General features: G+C 51.7%; 11 protein-coding genes across 11 annotated transcripts; 4 read left to right on the forward strand and 7 right to left on the reverse strand.

The window, feature by feature from the left end:
• Positions 1 to 13: 13 nt before the first annotated feature.
• PHYSODRAFT_339917 (hypothetical protein) lies at positions 14 to 739 on the reverse strand (the record flags this gene model as incomplete). Its single annotated transcript, XM_009537922.1, has 1 exon — positions 14 to 739. The coding sequence occupies one exon, from the start codon at positions 737 to 739 to the stop codon at positions 14 to 16; it is 726 nt and encodes a 241-aa protein (XP_009536217.1).
• Positions 740 to 1409: 670 nt separating this feature from the next.
• Positions 1410 to 2303, reverse strand: PHYSODRAFT_525977 (hypothetical protein; the record flags this gene model as incomplete). Its single annotated transcript, XM_009537923.1, has 4 exons — positions 1410 to 1630; positions 1691 to 1940; positions 2019 to 2100; positions 2170 to 2303. The coding sequence occupies 4 exons, from the start codon at positions 2301 to 2303 to the stop codon at positions 1410 to 1412; spliced, it is 687 nt and encodes a 228-aa protein (XP_009536218.1).
• A 635-nt stretch (positions 2304 to 2938) lies between these two features.
• On the forward strand, positions 2939 to 3112 carry PHYSODRAFT_527015 (hypothetical protein; the record flags this gene model as incomplete). The annotated part of the gene is made up of 1 exon (XM_009537924.1): positions 2939 to 3112. The coding sequence occupies one exon, from the start codon at positions 2939 to 2941 to the stop codon at positions 3110 to 3112; it is 174 nt and encodes a 57-aa protein (XP_009536219.1).
• A 3304-nt stretch (positions 3113 to 6416) lies between these two features.
• Positions 6417 to 6923, forward strand: PHYSODRAFT_255952 (hypothetical protein; the record flags this gene model as incomplete). The annotated part of the gene is made up of 1 exon (XM_009537925.1): positions 6417 to 6923. The coding sequence occupies one exon, from the start codon at positions 6417 to 6419 to the stop codon at positions 6921 to 6923; it is 507 nt and encodes a 168-aa protein (XP_009536220.1).
• Positions 6924 to 7186: 263 nt separating this feature from the next.
• Positions 7187 to 7774, forward strand: PHYSODRAFT_339920 (hypothetical protein; the record flags this gene model as incomplete). The annotated part of the gene is made up of 1 exon (XM_009537926.1): positions 7187 to 7774. One exon carries the CDS (start codon positions 7187 to 7189, stop codon positions 7772 to 7774), a length of 588 nt encoding a protein of 195 aa, XP_009536221.1.
• A 1451-nt stretch (positions 7775 to 9225) lies between these two features.
• Positions 9226 to 9798, forward strand: PHYSODRAFT_306145 (hypothetical protein; the record flags this gene model as incomplete). Its single annotated transcript, XM_009537927.1, has 1 exon — positions 9226 to 9798. The coding sequence occupies one exon, from the start codon at positions 9226 to 9228 to the stop codon at positions 9796 to 9798; it is 573 nt and encodes a 190-aa protein (XP_009536222.1).
• Positions 9799 to 10652: 854 nt separating this feature from the next.
• PHYSODRAFT_339922 (hypothetical protein) lies at positions 10653 to 11655 on the reverse strand (the record flags this gene model as incomplete). The annotated part of the gene is made up of 4 exons (XM_009537928.1): positions 10653 to 10748; positions 10813 to 10992; positions 11018 to 11195; positions 11231 to 11655. The coding sequence occupies 4 exons, from the start codon at positions 11653 to 11655 to the stop codon at positions 10653 to 10655; spliced, it is 879 nt and encodes a 292-aa protein (XP_009536223.1).
• Positions 11656 to 14771: 3116 nt separating this feature from the next.
• Positions 14772 to 15344, reverse strand: PHYSODRAFT_306147 (hypothetical protein; the record flags this gene model as incomplete). The annotated part of the gene is made up of 1 exon (XM_009537929.1): positions 14772 to 15344. The coding sequence occupies one exon, from the start codon at positions 15342 to 15344 to the stop codon at positions 14772 to 14774; it is 573 nt and encodes a 190-aa protein (XP_009536224.1).
• Positions 15345 to 16767: 1423 nt separating this feature from the next.
• Positions 16768 to 17472, reverse strand: PHYSODRAFT_306148 (hypothetical protein; the record flags this gene model as incomplete). Its single annotated transcript, XM_009537930.1, has 3 exons — positions 16768 to 16794; positions 16971 to 17330; positions 17416 to 17472. 3 exons carry the CDS (start codon positions 17470 to 17472, stop codon positions 16768 to 16770), a joined length of 444 nt encoding a protein of 147 aa, XP_009536225.1.
• A 1428-nt stretch (positions 17473 to 18900) lies between these two features.
• On the reverse strand, positions 18901 to 19137 carry PHYSODRAFT_375905 (hypothetical protein; the record flags this gene model as incomplete). Its single annotated transcript, XM_009537931.1, has 1 exon — positions 18901 to 19137. A coding segment is annotated over one exon (237 nt), but the record flags the coding sequence as incomplete, so codon positions are not given.
• Positions 19138 to 19172: 35 nt separating this feature from the next.
• On the reverse strand, positions 19173 to 19397 carry PHYSODRAFT_408069 (hypothetical protein; the record flags this gene model as incomplete). The annotated part of the gene is made up of 1 exon (XM_009537932.1): positions 19173 to 19397. A coding segment is annotated over one exon (225 nt), but the record flags the coding sequence as incomplete, so codon positions are not given.
• Positions 19398 to 21107: the final 1710 nt, after the last annotated feature.

Here is a 21107-nt window from a genome sequence, read left to right on the forward strand (position 1 = left end):
AGTGTGGCGCGAATTACTGCATAGTAGGCGGTAGCAGCAGAACATCCATGAAGCTATCGTCCAGGTTCAGTTTCCCACTGCCAACGTACATGACACTCAACGTGTCGTTCGCCTCCACTGGAACCGTGTGGACATACGTCGACGAGATCCCGATAGAAAAGAAACCGCACGAGTAATCATAGACGCTAGCGATCTCGTCAGCTCCTTGGTACACCTTGAAAGCGATATCCGAGTGGCAATTCGAGTGGCGTAGCATGATCGATATCTGCGCAAAGCCCGCCTCAGCCACTTGCAACTTCGAGTACTTGCTCAAGAAAAAACTTTCGTCGAAGTTGTTGCTGGGCTCCCAATAAATTAATCCGTCGCGGACGACGTACGGTTTGACGCTGGCGAACGCGATCCCTCTGGCAGGCGGAGGCGTCACATCGCCAACGATAGCGATATCACACACAGCAGCCACGAAAATTGCCATTGAGATCGCCAAAAGGCTGAAAAGCCAAGAGATTCCCGTGCATAGAGGACTTGACTGGGGCTGTATCGTGGTTGGATCCGCGTTTGTAGCCTTATCGGTCAGCCCCAGCGCCATCGCTGCCACGCTGGCATGTAGCTCGATCTTCTCACGCCGCTCCGCATTTGCTGGCTCGAGCATAAAATTCAGACTGGGGCTCCAGTAGCAGCCTTCCATACCAAATCGGAGGCGGAGCTGCAAGATGACCAGCTTTTCGGTTTGCTCGACCATGTCCAGCACCACATTTTCTGATGCGCGCCCGGATCCGAGCGCAGCGAGCCCAATCTACAGGAATACAACGTTGTTGTCAGCACATGAAAAGTGCTTGCTACAAGTAGTTTAAGTGCTTCCAACCTTGAAAAAAGAGGCCACTTTGTCGATTGGGATTCTCGTCGTGCAATCCGCATATTGATCCAGGGTATTCGGTAGATCCTGATAGGACAACAAAGCCACACTGACGTGTTAAACAATTTTTTGTTTTGCAAAGTCTCCCCAAATAAGCTTAAGCCCACCAAGCCCTTTCAGTTGCTTTGTCGAACAGCTCGATCTCGAACCCGCGACTCGACCCACGACGCGGCAGAAGAAGTTCTTCTTCAAGAAGGGGGATCCAGCAGAGGACGGGAAGGTACTAAAAACTTGGACCATTGTTCTTTCGCTCTCCTTTTCAGCAACTGGTAGAATCTTTCACAGCAGCGGCTGATGGTCAAGCACCTCAGTCTGGGACTTTGCGAAGAAAAATATCCTACGACAGCGTGATTTTCGTCAGATTGATGGAGTTGTGAATGTAAGGGCACTAAAATAAGTGGTAATGGATCAATTGCTCCGACCGAGTTAAGACTAAAAGGCAAATATCAAGGGGCAAATGACAAGGAGAGGCGTGATCGAGACATTAAAACGCTGCTCACTTGTCCGTCGTGGCGGCGTATTGGTCCAGTACGAGCTGACGCACCATACCACCAGCTTGCGCTGCTGTATCACGGACAACCCACCAGTACTTCATCACGACGTCGGTGGTCTTGTGGGCTGCAGCTGTACTCCACTCCACAACAGCTTCAACATGCGTCCCAGAGTGGTCCAGCACACGCTTAGTGAGGGTGCACAGGTACAGCCACGACTGAGTCCCTCTTAGCGCAACAATTTGCATCGCTGCCTCGTTCCGAGGAGTCGGACGAGCGCTACCACCCACCACCCAAGCGGGGACTATAGCGTGGAGACGCTCCAGATTGTCGTTGGCGTCTCGCAGCTTGGCCGTCAGCATCTGCGTCTCGGTCACTTCGATCGGCTGCAGCACGAACTGGTACTCGGGCTTCCACACGACGTCAGCGATCGAGAACTTGAGCAAGAAGTCGAGCCGCATGCGACCTTCGCTCATAGCGATGAGGTCCACCTCATAGTCCGTGTCTCGACTCGGCTCCGAGCGCGCAAGACTCATCTGCAGCAATAATAAACAGCAACAAAAGGTAGATTGAGTAACTTGTTCCATCTCTTCCTTCTCAACCAGAAAACTTACCGCAAGGTAGTCCATCACGATGGCGTGTGGGATCCCGGCACCCTTCAGAGCGAAGTCATTTACAGACGACACGGAGCATTGCCTAGAATTATGCAGCGTAGAGGTTAAATTAAAAGTTCAATCGACCTGACAGCGTAAACTACACACGCACCATTGCTGCTTCGTGGCCTGTTGCTCCAGCCAGATCCTCGTTGGCGTCACGGAGAAGCGGAACACGGCACCGCGCTGCGAGCTGAACGTCGCCTTGCCCGCCGCCGTCTCCGTCGCCTTGGTCGCGCCAGCCATTGCTTCGTCCTGCTGCTTGGGCTTCAACTGGAAAAGTGAAAGCGATCTAAGTTCTTGAGCCTGAATCGTGCCACCCGTCCCAAGTAAGTCCATACCGATCGACATTTCTGACGCAGCGAGCGTGTAAATTCTGCAATTAAACCCTCAATCAATCGCTATTAGGAGCAAAGATCTCTGGAACTGCACCAAGTTGAAGTTAGGGTCCACTATTCGAAATATCGTATATAACTGAGTATGCATAGTAGTAATACTCATCCGGACCATACAAACATCGAGACATTCCCCTCGTGCGCTGCGAAATGTTCGCTCCAGATGCACCTGGTTTGCTTGGAGCCGTGTGGAGTGACACACACCAGCGGCATACGCCGCCAAGAACCGGCAACTTGTGGCTTTGCGGTGACCAGTTGCCGGTGCTGCCTGCTCCCTCAGTTCCATCTGAATCATCGCTACACTTGGTTTTTGTATGCACGCGGCCAGCTCAGAATGGCGCACCGGTATAAAAAGGCAACTTGTGGACACCGGCCATGAGACCGTGTGACTTGGGACGGCTCAGCATGGAGCAGCTCAGTCCTCAATTTGCCTTCAGCACGGCAAACAAACATCAGCAACAACTTCTCCACCGAGATTCAACAAAAATGAAGTTCTTCCGTTGCCTCGCTGTCGTTGCCATGGCCCTCGCTGCTGCTGCTACAGTCTCGGGCTCCGTCACCGAAGAGACCGGCGTCCAGGCCCGCCACATGCTCGCGATGGGCGACGAGTCCGTCATGTTGGCGCGCGGGTCGCTGCGCAGAGCCCAGGAGACCAACTGAAGCCTGGAGAGAGACCAAGTTCTAAATTATTAATGCCACTGTACCATTCCAAATTTGGCGTTGAATTTGCCGTTACATCTTTTAGTTTGAGAAGGTGGCCTATACTTCTCTTCTTTTGTGAAGAAGAAGAAGAAGGCGATGCAATCGTTGTCGCAGTTGAAAGACGCGTTGGCGGCGCTTGGGGTGTCGACGGCGACGGGCGATTTGAGGGGGGAAGCGAGACGAGACGAATTGGCGAGACGACTGCACCATGCGCGGGTGGCCAGTGGCGAGGCGAAGTTGAACGAAGGAGAAGGTACTGAAGGAGAAGAAGAAGATGCACGTGGGCTTAATAATTTGTCGCTCGCAGAGCTGCGGAGTGCGTTGGACCTGCGGCAGATTTCGACGCAGACGCCGGGGTTGAAAGGGGACGCGAGACGACACGCTCTGATCCAGAGGCTGATGAACGTGTACCGTCACAAGCAGGGCCGAAGGGAGGTGGAGTGCGATGCAACCAGCAGTCGAGTTGGCTCGAGTGACGAGGAGGAACAAGAGGACGCCAAGTCTGAGACGAGCTCCAGTGTGTACTCGACGGCGACGGAGTTTATCTTTTACGATACGCTGAAAGGGAACTTGAAGGCTGATCAGGAGCTGCAACTCCAAGCGACTTCATTGATGCCGCAACTTTCGTTCACGGGGCTAAAGAAGGTGGAAAATGAGCCTCAGACGGCTGAGGAGAGTGCAAAGGGTATCGATGAGCTGCATCGAGAGCTTTTCGACCTGCGGGCACAACTGCACACAGCTCGACAGGAGCGACAGCTACAAGTAGAACGAGCACTAAGTGAAGCTGGGATATCCACTACTCTGAGTAAAATCTCGACAAAGTTGCAGGCTCTGGAGCGCGAGCGTCGGCGGCTTCAGGAGAACTACTTCGGCCATGAACTCGTAACCTGCGGCATGCTCTCTATGAGCGGTTCTAACCAGACTCCACTGGAGCTTGTTCAGGAAGACGCACTGGTTCTCATTGAGAAACGCCAAGCTGTACTCAAGCAGCAGGCCGAGCGGACGAAGGAGGCCATGGCATTGGCTAAAGCCCACGCTCTCGGATCTGAGACTAATTCTTCCAAACCAGAAGAAGCAGGCCTGATTGAGCAGATTCACAGACTCGAGTCAAGTTTGAGCTGTGAATCAGCCTCAGCGGCTCCGGCTTCGGTGCACAATAGTTGGATTAACCCGATACCTTCGCAGGATGCCGGATCAGCTTCAGAGATGCCAGTTCTGGTTCGATGCAGATCGATGCCGAATGGGTTGCACCCCGAACTTTGGGAGAAAATGGGGACTCAGGAGCGCCGTCAACTGCAGAGCGAGCTACGAACGGCAGCTTCGTTTCATGTGCGGCGGGATCGAGTGATGCTAAGTGGTACAGCAGCTGCAGCTCCAACACAAGCGGATAAACTGGGGATGAAGGCTCGATTCATGGAGAAAACGCAGCGCAACCGAGATGAAATCGAGCGGATCTACCTTGATGCACTGAAACTGGATGCCAACCATGCTGATAACCTCGGGAATTACGCGCTGTTCCTTTGTGCAACTTGCGGGGAACCGGATAAAGCCAACCGCTTCTTTCAGCGAGCGTTGGCGGCCGATTCAATGAATGCCAAAAATTTCGCGAACTACGCGAACTTCTTGATGCGAGAGCATCGTGATTTTAACAAGAGCGAGGTTTGCTACAGGAAGGCCCTGGACATCGCCCCAAAAAATGTCGACATTTTAGGGGGATACGCTGATCTGCTCACTACAAAGGCTCAGGAGAATGGCAAGATTCTTCACCGAGCTCGCCGCATTCTAACGAAAGCATTGAGTTTATCCCCCTCACACCAAATGAATCAATTGCGATTGGCGCTGGTTCTCGCAGATCTGAACGAGTACGAACTGGCGGAGCGTTGCTTCCAGAAGTTGTTGCTTACGTGGAGACAGCAGCACAACGTTGAGGAAGATGGCAGCCGCATCGATGGGGAGATGCCAATTCACAGAGATGATCTTTCGTTGGCATCCATCTACGAAAAGTATGCAGGTTTCCTGCACCGACGCGGAGCATGGTCTCGAGCAAAGGCCTTGTATGACCAAGCGCTTGCATTAGATCCTCAGCGACCATCGCTTATACGGCAGTTGTAAGTTTTCTCATTCGTGGGGAATATGTATGGCTGCGATACCTGTCTGTAACTTTTTGTTGTTGTGTTTTGTGTAAACCCAGCTCCTGCTTTTTGCGTGAGAGCAAGCCATTCCTGTCGCCACGAAGTCAATCTGTTGCTACAGAACCTCCAAGCACATGATACGTGCATGCAGTGCGTCTCCACGAATGCAGATAGCAGGGTACGTAGCCATCCAACATGTAGATACGGAAGTTATTTACTCCAAGCTGATCCACAAGCTTGTAGCCAAGCCCTCAATGTTTCAAATCCTTCCCGTTCGACAAAGAAAATATCCTAGGAACGCCATGACGTAGCCCTCTCTCGACTACCAAGTAGCCAGACCATGACGATGTGAAGCAACAGACATCGGCTGCAAAGTACAGTACTGCAATAAATATTTTTTTAATAAGCAATCCACGTCCGGGACTCATATCTCCATAGGTGGTTTTGTGCAACATTTTAACGGTAACTTCGACTCCAGGGTTTTCACTCACATCTAGCCCGAGGAATCGATGTGGTTTCTTGGAAACCCAACAAAGTCTGTGAGTCAGAGGTTGCTGCCAAGCTACACGACACCTACGACGTTGAAGAGCGCGATGGGGGTGCCTAACACATCGCTCTACGGATGGTGAAATCCGCGCATAATCGAGTCTTGTTGACCCACTCGGGTGATTATGTGGGCCGGGTGATTTGTTTAGCGGGATGCACGTCGTCGCTCGATCCTGAGATCTATCTCGCGCTTCCTGGGCTATCTCGGCTGTTCGAAGCCAACGCCGTTAACTCGAAGTCGCGTGAGCCCCCGGGGCAACGATCAAAGCATCGCCGATCTCTCCCATGCTCTTTCAAGTGCGATCCCAAGCTGAAGACCCTGAACAACTGAGCCCAGGCCCTCCATCCCTTTGACGAACCGTCTCGTGAAGTCTTGACCTACTCCCAGCTGCTTTAACAGCACGCGTCGGACACCAAGCGACTTGGTTTTCCGTTCGCAAGGCGCTCTGCTGTATCTCGTTGAGGGACTGACTGGATGGCACTCCGCGATCCTTGGCACCTCCGAGCCAAGCTCATTTCCAAATCCACCTCCTCCTGTTCACAACTACAGTACGAACACCAACACCAACACCAACCAAGTGACCATGAAGTTCTTCTCGACGCTCGCGCTCCTCGCCGCCCTCGCCCAGTGCACTGAAGGCCACCAAATGCTGCGAGCTGGTGCCACCAAGTCGGTCGACTTCTCGACGCTGAGTGGATCCGGCTCCGACGTCGGCTCCATGAAGCACAAGCCTCGCGACGGATCGTGGGACGGCAAGAAGCCCCCGCGCCACCCCAAGGGCTCGTTCGACGGCAAGATGCCCGACGGAAGCTGGGGCGGCCACGTCGGCGGGCGCCACGGACCCCCTCACCACCCGAAGGGCTCGTTCGACGGTAGCTTTGCCGGCCACCCCCCTAAGTGGGCGGGCTCGTTCGACGGCAGCTTCCCTGGACACGGCAAGCACGTGCCGTTCCCCCACAAGGGCGGCAAGGCAAGGGAAAGAAGACGGACGGCTCGGATGACTCGACCGAGCAGCAAACGACGCAGCAGCAGACCACCTCGGGATCGGACTAAGCGCCCCATGTCGTTCCGAGACCTTCGTCCCCAGTAGATTTATGTTTGTGTTTAGCGTTGCGTGGACGAACGAGTACATCAGTTGCTTTGCATCAAGCCTTTATTCTCTTCGTCATAGGCGATCTTGGCCAGGCATTCTCTAATCAAACAGACTAATTGAATTCGTATTTTGATTGCTGTTATGGCGACTACCAAGGAGCGCTATACTGCATCCTTGCCTGCGCATGCTACACCGCTCGCGGTAGCTACTCACAGCTAAACGCACATCTTGACGTATTACGCTGCACTGACTCAACATGTATGTCGTCGGAAGGGGCCAGCTCACCAAAGGGCAACTCCATCAAAAACCAGTTCGCTTACGTCGACGAGGTCTGCGTGGTAGACGCATCGCCGGTTGTAGCGGTAGTCGTAGTGTCGGACCCCGTCGTCGCCGTGGCGGACGTCTGCGCGCTGTCGCCGGTCGAGGGTCCTGTGGCGATCGATGACCCAGTGGTGAGGCCCGTGAGGCTGCTGAGGCCACTGGTGCCGGTCCCAGTTCCCGAGATCAATGAAGAGAGACCGCTGGTACCGGTGCCGGTGCCTGAGATCAACGAGGAGAGGCCGCTAGTGCCGGTCCCAGTGCCTGAGGTCAAAGAGGAGAGCCCGCTCATGATGGAGGACATGTCGCCGAGAGACGAGAGACCGCCGCCACTCAGGAGCGAGCTCAACCCCGAGCCGGAGGTCAGCGACGACAGCGAAGTCGAACTGGGCAGCAAACTGGAGAGCGACGAGAGCGCCGAAGTCGAAGTGGAGGCACTCGCCGTCGACCCCGTCAGAGTGGAGAAGTCGAGGCCCGACGTGGTGCCCGTGCGAAGCAGCTTGCGCTCAGGAGCAGCTTGCGCGCAGTGAAGAGCCGTGACCAGCAGAACGATCGTTGAGAGGAGCTGCATCTTGGTGATTGGAAGGTTGGATTAGTGTGGTGAGTTGTTGGCGACTAGGCAAATGAGATAATGAGCTGCTAGTCAATAGTGCATCGCTAGACAAGGGGACACGAGAGCGCCCTCATTAACTACAACCTAAATCCTCATTCCAGCAGTATGACGGTCAAAGTGGGGGTTCCTCGAACATGCCTGTAGCGGTGGTTTGTGGCGTTGGTGTTGGCTGAGTCAGGGGCCTGTGAGATCGTACACTGCTCATGGCGGTGAGGGAGTCAATGTAAAATCCTGTGACCATGGATTTCTTAAGCTTAAAGTGGTCTTCTATCCGGAGGAAGCGGGCTCGAGAAGCTTTTCTCACTAGTATTCCCCCACAGAGTGGCTCTAGGTTCAGTATCGAAGGGTCTGGACCCACAAACATCACAGAGCAATACAAAACTTGGAGGTCAGCCTAAGAAAAAGTCATACCACGCTCTCGTTGGTCGATTCCACAGTTTGGTGATTTACGGATTGGTAGCCACAGCAGCAATGGAGATGCCACAGACATTGGTGCTTGCAGCATGACTGCAAGCTACTTTGCTGCCAGGTAGTATACATCGCAGTACTATGATCGAGGGTGGAGTGTGAAGTAGTCTGTCGTGAAAGCCTGCCCAACGCGGAATATATGCGTGCTCGTAATTTGTAGCACGTCGCTTGTCGAGCAAGTTGCTCTACAATTGAATGATCGTGTCTCTTTTTCATGCAAACTTACTCGAGCGCCTTAAACCACGGCTATCACTCTGAACAGTGTGGATAAACCGATCATCGAAAGAGCAGAGCTGAGGTGCATACATATTATAAGCAGGGAAATAAATGACTGCGCGAATGCATGCAGCGTAGTGGACGAGCCTGCATACTGTAAAACCTAGAGACCGCACTGCATTCCGCTGTGAAAGTCATATTTCGCGTTGCGGCTAGACAAATTAGCACATGGGTCACTCGCATCGAAACTCGTGGACTCTCCAGGACACCTGCCTCGTTGCGCCTCCGTCACAACCGCAAGCTCCAAGGACGCGCTACTTCCCTCTATCCATTTGGTCAATATCATAGCCACACACCCACTTATGCGGCTCCCCCGGCAGAGGGGAGTTTGTGTACCAGCAGGTAAAAGAACAGGCACAATAAGCAACCGACCAGCGAATCTTGTCTACCAGCCTTGGCAGCTGGGCAAATATCATGAACGCGAACAGTGAAAGACACCCGCCATTATAGCGCAAGGTTTCGAACGTAGCCCAGTGTGTTTATTGTGGGTAGAGATGCTAGCGTCTGCTATTAAAACCACATCAGCCGCAACTAAACAAACCCTTCCGCCTGACCGTTGGATCTCCACTTCATTCCCCATTATGTGTCGTCTCGAGCACAGCAACACAGAGGAAGTCCTCCGCAATGCAGCTCCTTTCGACCCTCACATTCCTAGCAATCGCCATCCAGTGTGCAGTCGCTGCGCCCGAGCGCAATCTGCTACGGTCGGGCTACGACAAGCCGATCAACTTCTCCGACTTGTCGGACCTGACGACCGTCGCAAGCAACCCAAGGTCTCATCAGCAGCCAAAGCACGGATATAGCACCACACCGTCCAGCATCGACCATCTCACTGGCGCGGACCCGTTGTCCCATATCAAAAAGAGCGGTGTCCTGCCCAGCTCGAACTCGCTGCCTGTAGGCGACAGCAACCTTCTTTCCGGTGCATTGGGTGGCCCTTCGACATCGACCAACAGCGGAACGAAGGCGTATTCAACGCTTATGAAGAGTGGGCTATCCGAAGACCGGTCGCTGACGAGTCCGAAGAAGACCCCTCCTCCCAGCCCGAAGAAACAGAGTGTTTACGTGAGTCCGTCGAAGAAGACCAGCCCCAAGGTACCGCCCAAGAAGCTGCCCAAGAAAAACTCGCACACGCCCAACCAGAAGAAAGCGAAAATTGACCCTGCAAAGACCCCCGTTCAGAGAGCCGTCGTGTAACGTGTGGAAGAGGAACACCTGCGTCGGCGTGGTACGTTATCGGTCTCGTAGTACTCGTAGTATGTAGAACACTTTTTCAAAGTACCTTTGTACTTCATTACTTGTTTGTCAATTAAAAGCGATGTGTCTTTGACCTACGGTAGTCTGGTACAGTAAACGTCAACCCAAAAAGCTGTGCACTTTGGTAAGCCTGAGTGGTGTTTCTTGTCGCGGTGAGCTAGCCGATAGTGCATTTTAGCCCGATAGTGCATTTTAGCTCGTTAGTACTTACCATGATATTCGGGAGAACAGATCGCAATGAGTTCACAGGATAAATACAGCCACCACACACTTCGTCCAGCGGGCAACAGCTGTACGTGCGCTCGATGCCATGTGCTCTGATCGATACTGCAATGCCTGACTTGTTCAGTTGATCAACTTCAACTTTGCGTATACTAAATCCAGTATGTTTGCACTCTTGGCTCGCCACAATCCCTGAACCCTGGAAGATGGCTTGCAAGCTGCTCGCTATTGGTGAGGTAGAAGTCATCTGCACTACAAAGTAAGTGGTAGTGCCCCCCCCCCCCTTACTGAAGGCCCCCCTCGGCCTGAACGCTCGACGGTGCCAACAATCTTGCACTTTAGTACTGTACCTAGCAGAACGAGTTTGTCAGCTTATTCCGTTCCTATACCTGAGAAGAGAAGCGAAACCACGCCTTCAAAGACTCACGGACTAATGCGTATTGCTCGTATGAAACGCAATGAATGATGTCGACTGTATCAGTCGGCTTAACACATACTACGCCTGCAGGAGCGTCTGGAATACAGCCTGAGTGTGTAGTTGCGGATGCCAAGGACTCTCTCACCTACTTGCTTCAGAAAGCGCCCGTGCTCGACCCAGCGGCCGGCTTGGGGCCTCCTCCGAAGCCACTGCCAAAGCCACTGGGGAACCCCATGCCGTTCGACTCGGCCTGCACGCCACCGTCAGCAGTCAGTGTGCCCGCGGCCGTGATGGTCTGCGCGCGTCATGTCCACGCCAACGGAGATCCAGGCCAGCACGCCGTCCGACACCAAATCACCCAGCAGAACGTACTCCATGACTGGGTCGAAGTCTCCGCCCGCCTCCTGCGACAGGATCATGTCGTCAGCGTTCGTGGTGAGCTCCTGCGTGTTGGAACTGTAGGGCGCCGTGAGCTCCACCTCGGTGATGAGATCCTGGTCGAAGAAAGAGCTGGCCCACGTACGACGCGTAGCCGCCCGAGTACGTGTTGTTCTCGAGCAGCGTGCCGTTGTACGTACCGATGATGTGCATGTGCGTGGCGCGCGACGTGTAGTGGCCCGGGAAGATGGTCGTGTAGGACGCGACGCCGTCCTTGTCCGTAGTTTGGAGGCCGCGCGAGAAGGTCTTGTCCACATTGCTGGCATCCGTGTCGTCGCCGTTGCCGCTGGCCACGATGCCGAGTACACGCCCGTGGCGTTGCAGTGCCAGAAGTCGAGGTACAGACCCTCCACGGGCTCGCACGTGTTGAAGTCGATGATCTGGATCTCGGCGTACAGGTCGACGCCCTTCTGGCCCTCGCGGATGTCGGAGCGCACGAGCTCGCCGTTGACGTAGTACGGGCCCTGGGTGACCTCTGGCTCGAGGATGCACTTGACGTCGCCGCCGAAGAGCTCGCTTGGGTCGGTGGCGGCGGTGAGGCCCGTGAGGTTGGACTTGTGGCTCGTGGCGAGAGTCGTGGCAGTGTTCAGACGACGTTGGCGGCGTTCGTCTCGGATGCTTTCGGCCTTGGCTGCACGACGGGCCACGGCGCGCTCCTGCAGTTGTCGCGAGGCGTCCGAGTTGGCGCAGTCCTTGAGCGAGCGCTTGCCCTCAGCCATGAAGAGCCGGCGCTGCTCCAGACGTTCGGGTGTAAGCGCCTGTGCAGGTTGTCCGGGGTGGGCACGTACGGAGTCAGGGAACACGACAACCGCGAGTGCAGCGGTGGCGGCGAGGAGCGTGGTAGAGAGCGAACCATGGTTGAGGAGCTCCGTGTGGTGTACTGGTGACTGGGTGTGTCGACGCGTGCAAAAGTGGAAATGAGGTCGGTTGGTGGGGTTTCCCTGCAGGGGTGGCGGTGCTGTAGCTGGCTGGACCACCAGCACTGGTAACTACTGTAGGAGGAGTGCGCACACGATCGACCGCGGCTCACGTCACACACGACGACTTTGTCGGTTTCTCACCATGTGGTTTTTCCTGGGCAGATCCAGCCCACGCGCGGCGTGCACAACAGATCGCGCCTCGACCAGGATGTGGAGCTCGTGAGCTTTGGCATGGCAGTTGTAGAGGAGAAATTAAGCAACAGATGGGATCGGGGTTACGCACTTCAAAAGAAATCGTTCACGGTCTACATGTAGTATATTCTGTAAAATCGGAATGAGATGGGCGCTGTTGAGATCGAGCGAGTGATGTCGTTTAACAGTAGCATTTTGCATGTGTGGCGCAGTGGCATTCGAAGTATCGAACAAACACTGGCTTAGCATCTTTTTGTTTGGCGCGTTCCCACCTGTTGATGTTGTTTTGACCGTTCGCAAAGCATTGTAATTCGGGATGCACCGATAGGGAGCTTGACACTTGTACAAAGGTTTGCTACTCTACAGACAAACCTGTATCCTGAGTGCAAATCTTTGGATTTATAACGGTAGACTAGATGACCATAATTACGGGCAAAGTGACGCTGTGCCACAGCTATCCTTGCGTCGCTACTTAAGTACTTGCCTATTAATATTTTGGATGTTGCTGTAACGTTAAACAAACGTAAATAGAGGACCTCCGATGTACGACCAGCTAGACATCCGGCGCCCCCCCCCCACACACACACGTCCTGTCGGCAGTATCATCTCATCTATAAATGCAGCTAGCACCGGTCTGCTCTCCGATCTTATCTAGGGACTACAGCTATGCGCACCATTTTACGTGTTGGATACTGCCAGCGGGAGTGTAAAAGATATTTTGCTCATGGCCACAGTGAATGCTAGGGTGGGGACAATGCTCCAACAGCCAAATCGCCCCCCCCCGACCACCACCAACGTTACAGCAACATCCAAAATATTAATAGGCAAGTACTTAAGAGCTGCATTGCGGAGGACTTCCTCTGTGTTGCTGTGCTCGAGACGACACATAATGGGGAATGAAGTGGAGATCCAACGGTCAGGCGGAAGGGTTTGTTTAGTTGCGGCTGATGTGGTTTTAATAGCAGACGCTAGCATCTCTACCCACAATAAACACACTGGGCTACGTTCGAAACCTTGCGCTATAATGGCGGGTGTCTTTCACTGTTCGCGTTCATGATATTTGCCCAGCTGCCAAGGCTGGTAGACAAGATTCGCTGGTCGGTTGCTTATTGTGCCTGTTCTTTTACCTGCTGGTACACAAACTCCCCTCTGCCGGGGGAGCCGCATAAGTGGGTGTGTGGCTATGATATTGACCAAATGGATAGAGGGAAGTAGCGCGTCCTTGGAGCTTGCGGTTGTGACGGAGGCGCAACGAGGCAGGTGTCCTGGAGAGTCCACGAGTTTCGATGCGAGTGACCCATGTGCTAATTTGTCTAGCCGCAACGCGAAATATGACTTTCACAGCGGAATGCAGTGCGGTCTCTAGGTTTTACAGTATGCAGGCTCGTCCACTACGCTGCATGCATTCGCGCAGTCATTTATTTCCCTGCTTATAATATGTATGCACCTCAGCTCTGCTCTTTCGATGATCGGTTTATCCACACTGTTCAGAGTGATAGCCGTGGTTTAAGGCGCTCGAGTAAGTTTGCATGAAAAAGAGACACGATCATTCAATTGTAGAGCAACTAGCTAGCTTGCGATCCTGCGGTATGCCTCTTTCGTAGGGTGGCTGTGTCATCTCCTTTTGTGCTGGGGTATCGTATTAGGGCTGTGGAAGTATAGATTGTTTATTGATTGACGGCTCAGATCTGGAACAGTCAATTATTGCAATCTCAACAATCTCACAAACAAAAAGATTGCAATCTAAGTTCTCGCTTGTATTTCCTCTGCTACGCTCATATTTTTACTGGTTTGGCGGCGCTATCGCTCTAAGACCTTTGCTTGTGCGATTACATGTGTGTTGAGCTCCAAAAACCTTGGCCAAATGCAATGTTGGGTCTTATATTCGTCATGTTGAGCGTGCACCCCATCCAGGCATCCAATGACCCCTCATATCCGCATTTCGAAGCAGCAGGAGACACATAATGGCTTTTTAGGAGCTAGGATCGGTTCCATAGGCTTGGCGTTGCATATTTCTCTACCGGATCACTGGCAAAGGCTCAAAATCAGTATAGGAACAATATGGGAACGGGATTGCCGACTGAGATCACAGAGCAATCATTTATTGTGATTGACAATCTCGGCAATATTACAATCGCAATCATTTTTTCCACAGCCCTGGTATCGTATTCTTTTAAACTATGCCTCTGACCAAAGTTACAGTTTTAAAACTTCAACTTTGGTCATATACATATCGCTTTTGATTGGCAAGCAGGCATTTAAGTACTGTACTTTGAAAGGTGTTGTACATATTGGGATACCAAGGTAAAAACGCGTGACAACGACGTAGGTGTCCCCGCTACCCACGTTATACATTGGATCTTTGGGCAGAATATTTGAAAATATTTAATAACCTGCTGCTGGTATCCCTTAGAATACAACTAGAACACACACTTAGTGACGATATGGTGATGGTGCAAACAAAATGGCTAGCAAAAAATAGAGGGGGGAAAGTACCGCACTCTTTGTTTATCGGCAAAACATATCAAAATGAGTACGTCACGCTACATGTACGACATTGACAGCGACAGCATCAACAGGCCCCTGTGGTGCACTCGTTATTCGACGGGGCTTGCACCGGAATTCTGCGGGGGGGGGGTCTTCAGTTTCTTCTGGTTCGGCTTCTGTGGGTCTTTGGCGGCATATGTGTCGACTAGGAGTTCGCCTTCTTCGCCAGACCCCCATTAGTAGTACTTACCCTGCGTTCTCGGAGTGGGTCGCTTCTTCGGGTTAGCCATCGACCGCTCTTCTGGGAGTTCGCTCTTCGTGAGCAACGAGTACGCCTTCATACGGCTGTTGGTCGAGGACGGTTGACTTTTCACCGCATTGGAAGGCTTCGCACTGTTCTTCGTGACTCCAGATACAGTCTTCGTTGCATCCGTCCCGCTACGGCTCTTAGTTGGCCGCTCCCCATCCTTTCCGGCGCCCTTACCTGCCATGACAGACTGCAGCCCGCTTCTCCTGGCAAGCGTTGTCGAGTCCGTCTCAACCTTGGTCTTGCCGTCCTCGCCGCTCTTTTTATCATGCGGTGACGCATCCGCGCCGGAAACCTCGCCCTTGGGAGTGTATGGCGTAGTGGTCGATGCGTGCGTCGGCTGCTGATGCGTCATTGGGTTGCTGGCCGCAGTTTTCAGGTCCGCCAGGTCGGAGAAGTTTATCGGCCTGTCGTAGCCCGACCGCAGCAGATTGCGCTCGGGCGCAGCAACTGCGCACTGGACGGCGACTGCCAAGAATGCAAGAGTCGAAAGGAGCTGCATTATGAGGACTTCTTCGCTCGGTATAAAGTTGCACTGGATGAGTCGCCAAATCAAGAATGGAGTCTGATTGACGGCACCGGGGGCTGGTTCAGTGGCGGCTGTGGTGGTTTTGATCGTAGACGCTATCATCTCTGCCATCGATCTCATACAATATAAACAATGTATTGGGCTGGTTTACCAGCCTGGTCCACTATGCGGGATGACCAGACTTTTGATTACCTCCTGGTAAGCAGTTTCCCCTCTGCTCGTGGCGCTTTGTAAGCAAGCGGGCACGGTTGTGTGGCTATGATATTGGCCAAATGGCTGCATGGAAACCATGCTTCGCTGAAGTTGGGCTGCAGCGGGGCAACAGCTCGAATGACCACGAGCCTCGAATGCGTCGCGGATGCCTGTTATCCTAATAGATGAGGTGTCTGTACTTCTTCGCAAATACTTCGACGAACTGCCCTCCTCATGTGGTTCATTCTCTAGGTCGCTAGGTAGGCTAAATGACTGCGCGTTATCCAAGTGTGGCACCGCGTGTGACCGCCAGAAGATGCTCTTATGTGCAAACTCAGTTGATGAGCAAGGGCTCTCGTTAAAGCAACGGCAAGACTAGCAACTTCAGCAACGTCAGGCCTAGCAACTTCAGCAACTTCAGGATGAACCACTGGATGATAAATGGCCTAGCAACTTCAGGTACGTCACGGCTGTAGCATATGTAGGATAAGCAACGTAAAGCAACGGCAGGTCGAGCAACGTCAAGCAACGGCGCCAGCGATGAGAGTGATTCAGCAATTTTCTGACACTGGCTCAGTCAAACATTTCTACGCAAATCAAGTCTCGGCACTTCACGTACATCATCTTCAACGCCGCAAGGACGTATTATCTAGGCCAGGCATGTTATGTTAAATAATTGTGTTCTCAAGTGAAGATGAATTCGTGTATTTCATGCTTAGAGTTCTTGCTCTAGTGTTCGTATCCTATCAAACCATCGCTTCAGTTCGAGTTGTAGCTAAATAGTACGCGCTGATGCGTTTGTTGATATCTCACAGCCTACTCCAGAGTGTAGGGTCATCTTGTTGAACGTCGTCGCAATTGCAGAAAATCTCCCACATAATGAGTAGCCTCATCACTACTACGTCTTTAGCACTCAAAATGCGCTTGCCTTGTAGGAGTTTCCCGCCATTTAGAAAACTGCGTGCTTGAGCAAGACAGAATACACCGCAGCTAGCCGCATCGCTCTGGACTGGGTACTTCAACCACTCCATGCTCACTGTTGGTGAGTAGGTTGACGCTGGACTTTTGTTGTTGTCTGCCAAGTTGCACAACGATGCAGCACCGAACTCGCGATTTTCAGCTACATCGGCGTTTTTTGAGCGCATACAATCTCTGGTGACCCAGCTTTGCAGGAGAGGCAGTCCATCTTGATCCCAGGTGTCTTCTAGCAGACCAAGGTTGACTTGTGTTCCTAGTGGATCGTACAGCAACACTCTGACATGCCGTGGTGGGATTTGAACATGCTCACCCACTGGATACAGCTCCACAATTTCGAGAATCCAATGCTTAATCGAGGTCTGATAGATTGGAAGTGTATCTCGACAGAGGTTGGTTGGGCAGTGTGAAATCTTTGTTGCGCACATTTACCGGGTCGACCGCAAAACACTTCGCGATTTTTGCGCAGAATTTTTGCAAAGCACAGTACATCACAACATCGTTGAGCCTTGCTGTACCAGCGAGAAAGCTGAGGACTTCACGGAGATCAAATTCACCACCCATTCCAGCGATTCCAGGTGCGAACCTAAACATCCGACTTAGCCACGATTCGGCAACGATTCTAGATACCTCACTCGCCGTGTTCTTCACAGACCCCGAAGTATCAGCTGACAAACACCATTCACTAGAAGAGTAGCTGGACCAGTCTTTCTGTATCCATGCCATGTCTTGTTTGTAAACATCGCCTTGTCTCGGCACGTGTAAATATTTCCGACGATCTCGGTGTATTTCCTGTTAATTAAAAAAAAAACAGTGTGTGATCAATGTTCCCCATCATTAACGCGGGCAATATTACTTACATTGAGAAGCCGCATACCTTGCTCCCGATGAATGCTAATGGGATCAGATCTTCTTCATTTTCTACGTTCTCCATGTAGTTGTTCTCTCTTGTCCACCTTAACAGTTCACTTCTTATACCGGCCAAGATTTTAAGCGGGACGAGGAAGTTGTGCACGAACGTTCCAGGAATTGCGACTGTGCTCTGCACCTGGGGGACTCGCTTCTCAATAAAAATTTTATTGAGACGCACAGGAAGCCGATTAATAATCTCATGAACTCGGGTCATGTCGGGATATGTCTGCGCCCAGAACAAAACATCTTCAAGGCTGATTGGGCAATCGCAGGAAACGTCGAGAATTCCGTTTCTGGCACTGCTTTCTCCTACGCAGCGTGACAGCGCATTCGCAGAATGCTCAGCAGATTTGGGTAAAGCAAGAGTGTCGACACCGCACGCTTGATCGCTACTACCGCGAATCCTCTTCGTGGATAGGTTGTATCACTTCGCCGTCGCAGGTTCTGCAGCATTGACCTGCGGGGGGTCGTCTCTATCAGAACGGTTTGCTTGCTCATACTCGACTTGGGTTGGCTCTATCATTTCGTCTTCGATAGAATCGACTGCAGGTCTACTTTCAGGGCAAATCGCAGGTATAGGCGAGTCGTCGTCCCGAAGCTCGACTTCTAACGGGGTTAAATCCCTTTCAGAACGCACAGGTTGTAGGTCATAATCTTTACAACTGAAAATCTCACGATCCAGGCTTACAATATCGCTGGGCTCTGATTCGAAGCCGGTATCATCGTCATTTATGGGCTGGTTCAGATTCATTTCCGATTTCTTCGTAAAATCACTGAGAATTGTTCTTAGATCCGCGAAGCCCTCGTAAAAGCGATGAGAGGGCAATTATTGCATGGCGGTCAGCAGTGGGAAAAACTCTGCTTGAACAATATTGTATTTTTCGCAGTCAGAGAGAACGGCTTGTTCACACTTCTCCCCCCGTTTCAGCTTCACATATCCAATACACCGTCGTACCACACCAACAATCCTGGATCTTTAGCTGCACAACCGCGAATATCACGAACTAGAGTCAAACGTTTAAGGGTCACCTGTAGCGATACCATCAGAGACGACGCATCTGGCATCGACCAACGACCAACGTTTTGGCAGCAGCGTGTTCCCGAATTCAGGGAGGTTCATCGCCACACTAGTGATACCAACAATATGCTGACATGGTAGCTTTGTCGACACATTGAACAGACAATTACAACGTGGCTCTGACCCAGTTTTCCAATCAACTTCGATTCCTCGGCCACTCTCTGTTACCAACTTGTATATATCTCCGCCTTCGTGCGATGAGTGAGTCCATTCCCACGTGTCGCCGTAGACCAAACTGTAGTCCCATTGGAGTTTTACACGCTGGAAACAATATGGGCTGAGGACTTGGCTGAGTTGCGTGAGATGCCCAATTGAGTTAGTCACTCCAGGATTTCTCAAGTCGTAGCCTCCAATTGAGTTTAAAAATTCGCGCAAGACCAATGCCTGATGCTGAAAGATAACTTTCAAACACTTGTCCATGCTCACTTTTTTTCGGAGAAGTTGTTTAATCTGCCCCCAACTAGACTCAATCCGGTTGGCCGTGGTGTTGCCAGCAGTAAATCGTTGCCGACGGCCATAGTTACTCCAGCGCTCGCTGCACTTATCCCAGGATCGGCGAAAGTACGCCAGGAAAGAGGGACTTATCTCCGAGACACGTTTTCGAAAACTGCCAAACGAGCTTTGTACCGTTCGGGTGAGGATGCATAAATCAGTGAGCGGAATAGCTCTTCGACTTCATCACGTAGTTTTAAGGGCACAAAGTACCCTCGACTACCAAGTATCCGGCGAATGTAGCGCAAAGCGTGAAATTGGCATAAAAATACCGAAGCTGCTGGGAATTCCGCTTGCAAAGCGGCCATCTCGGCGAAGTCTTTATCAATCACAAGTGACTCTATTGACACCCAGGAATCGTTTGTCTTTTTGAAGTACTTGAATACTTCCTGCAATGTTTTCTTCTGCTGATTGACGCACAGGAAATCCAGCACAGATATCCCCCGGCCACTTGGCGCCGTCACTATGAGACTCCCTGTATCAACTTTAGAAACAAAAGATGTGAGTCTCAACACGTCAGTAGTATAAATTAATGATCCGTACCTAAATAAAAGCCTGCGTTGTTAGTGTTGTGGGTCCAGTCTAGAACGAGTGTATCTCCCCATCGAGAAAAAATCTCTCTCTGAGCGGCGCTCTGAACGACAATACCTACCGTGAGATCCCAGTCATCTTGTATAAGAAGACATTGGTTGCCTTCGTGTTGCATAAATTCAGCAATCATAGTTTTAAGGCGATCCTCTGTGGTTGCGGATCCCAGTCTGCTGTTAATCAGGTTTCGAATCTGCTGTGGGGCGAAGGGAAACCCTGGTATCATACGAACAGATGAGTCCCTTAATTCAAATATTTTTCAATGCCTCATTTCCCGTATTAATATCGAGCGCACCTGTTTTTCTCGAGAGATAATCTGTTATCTGCTTCGTGTCAGTGTTGGTTTCGATAAACGCGTCGAGCTGTTCCAGCCTTTCGTCTGAGAGAATCTCTTTGCTCTTTTTAAGAGCTACGAACAAGGCCTCAATGACGTTGTGGTTATGACAGGAGAACTGTAAAAAAAGCATGACGAAACGTGAGTTGGAGGAAGTATGATATCACATACAATGTTGCAAGGCAAGACACGCACCTCAGCTGTGATTTTCACAACCCATGGAGGCCCCGCGGTAGAGTTTGTGTCTTCATGAAGGATGGAACGACAAACCTCTGCCCTAAAAGCCTTTGCACTCACGATATCTCGACGTACGTGTCGTTCGCTTCCCTGTTTCACGCAAGGGCTGCTTACATCCCGGTGTGCACATGTATTTCCGAAACGCGAATTTGAATTGCGGTGGCACTGTCCTGGCCTTGAACTTGGCATTCTATTTGTCGCACGAGTTCGAGTCACGAACTCGATAGCACACCAAATTCGTTTTTTCGTACTCGCCCCAAAATCCTTCTAGTTTTTCTCAAGATACAAATTCTTTTCCCAGCACGGAAGGAATTTCCCGGGAAATTACTGTAGGGAGTTAGTACGACAAGCAGCACAAATCCAGTTAGATAATACTACGTACTAAAACAAATTGAACTGTCTACCTGGTGCTTGACGGGTAGGCATGTCCACGCCGCCACCAAAACCAGCATTGGATCCTTCATCTCTGGCGTTCTCTTCAATTGCATCGACATCCTCGAGGCCGTCTAATATTCAGTTATACATTGTAAATAAACCATACACGTGACCCAAACATGAACATTTACACTTCCGCCGCTTCTCTCCACGGCTGAAGCCTAACATTTACAAGTACATATTTAATATGAGAATTGAATACGGACCAAATGAAGCATAACGCTTTAACGTACCGAGAATGCTCATTCTGAAGCGAACATCGCTCTGTTACAGAAGCTGTAAGGCAGAGGAATGGGCGGGACGGGGAAGGGGGTCGAGGTGCGGGGGAGAAAGGAAGTGGTAGGGAACTGGAGACTGGTGACTGGAGCAGATAGAGCGGAGAGTCCAAAGCAGAACGTTAGCCTCCTTGCCGCATTATAGCACACAGTCTTCTATCTACCTTCAAGGAACAGCGCAAAATTCTAAATGAAGCAACCCAGGAGTCAAAACTCCT

This window comes from Phytophthora sojae (assembly GCF_000149755.1).
Source record: "Phytophthora sojae unplaced genomic scaffold PHYSOscaffold_11, whole genome shotgun sequence".
NCBI lineage: Eukaryota > Oomycota > Peronosporomycetes > Peronosporales > Peronosporaceae > Phytophthora > Phytophthora sojae.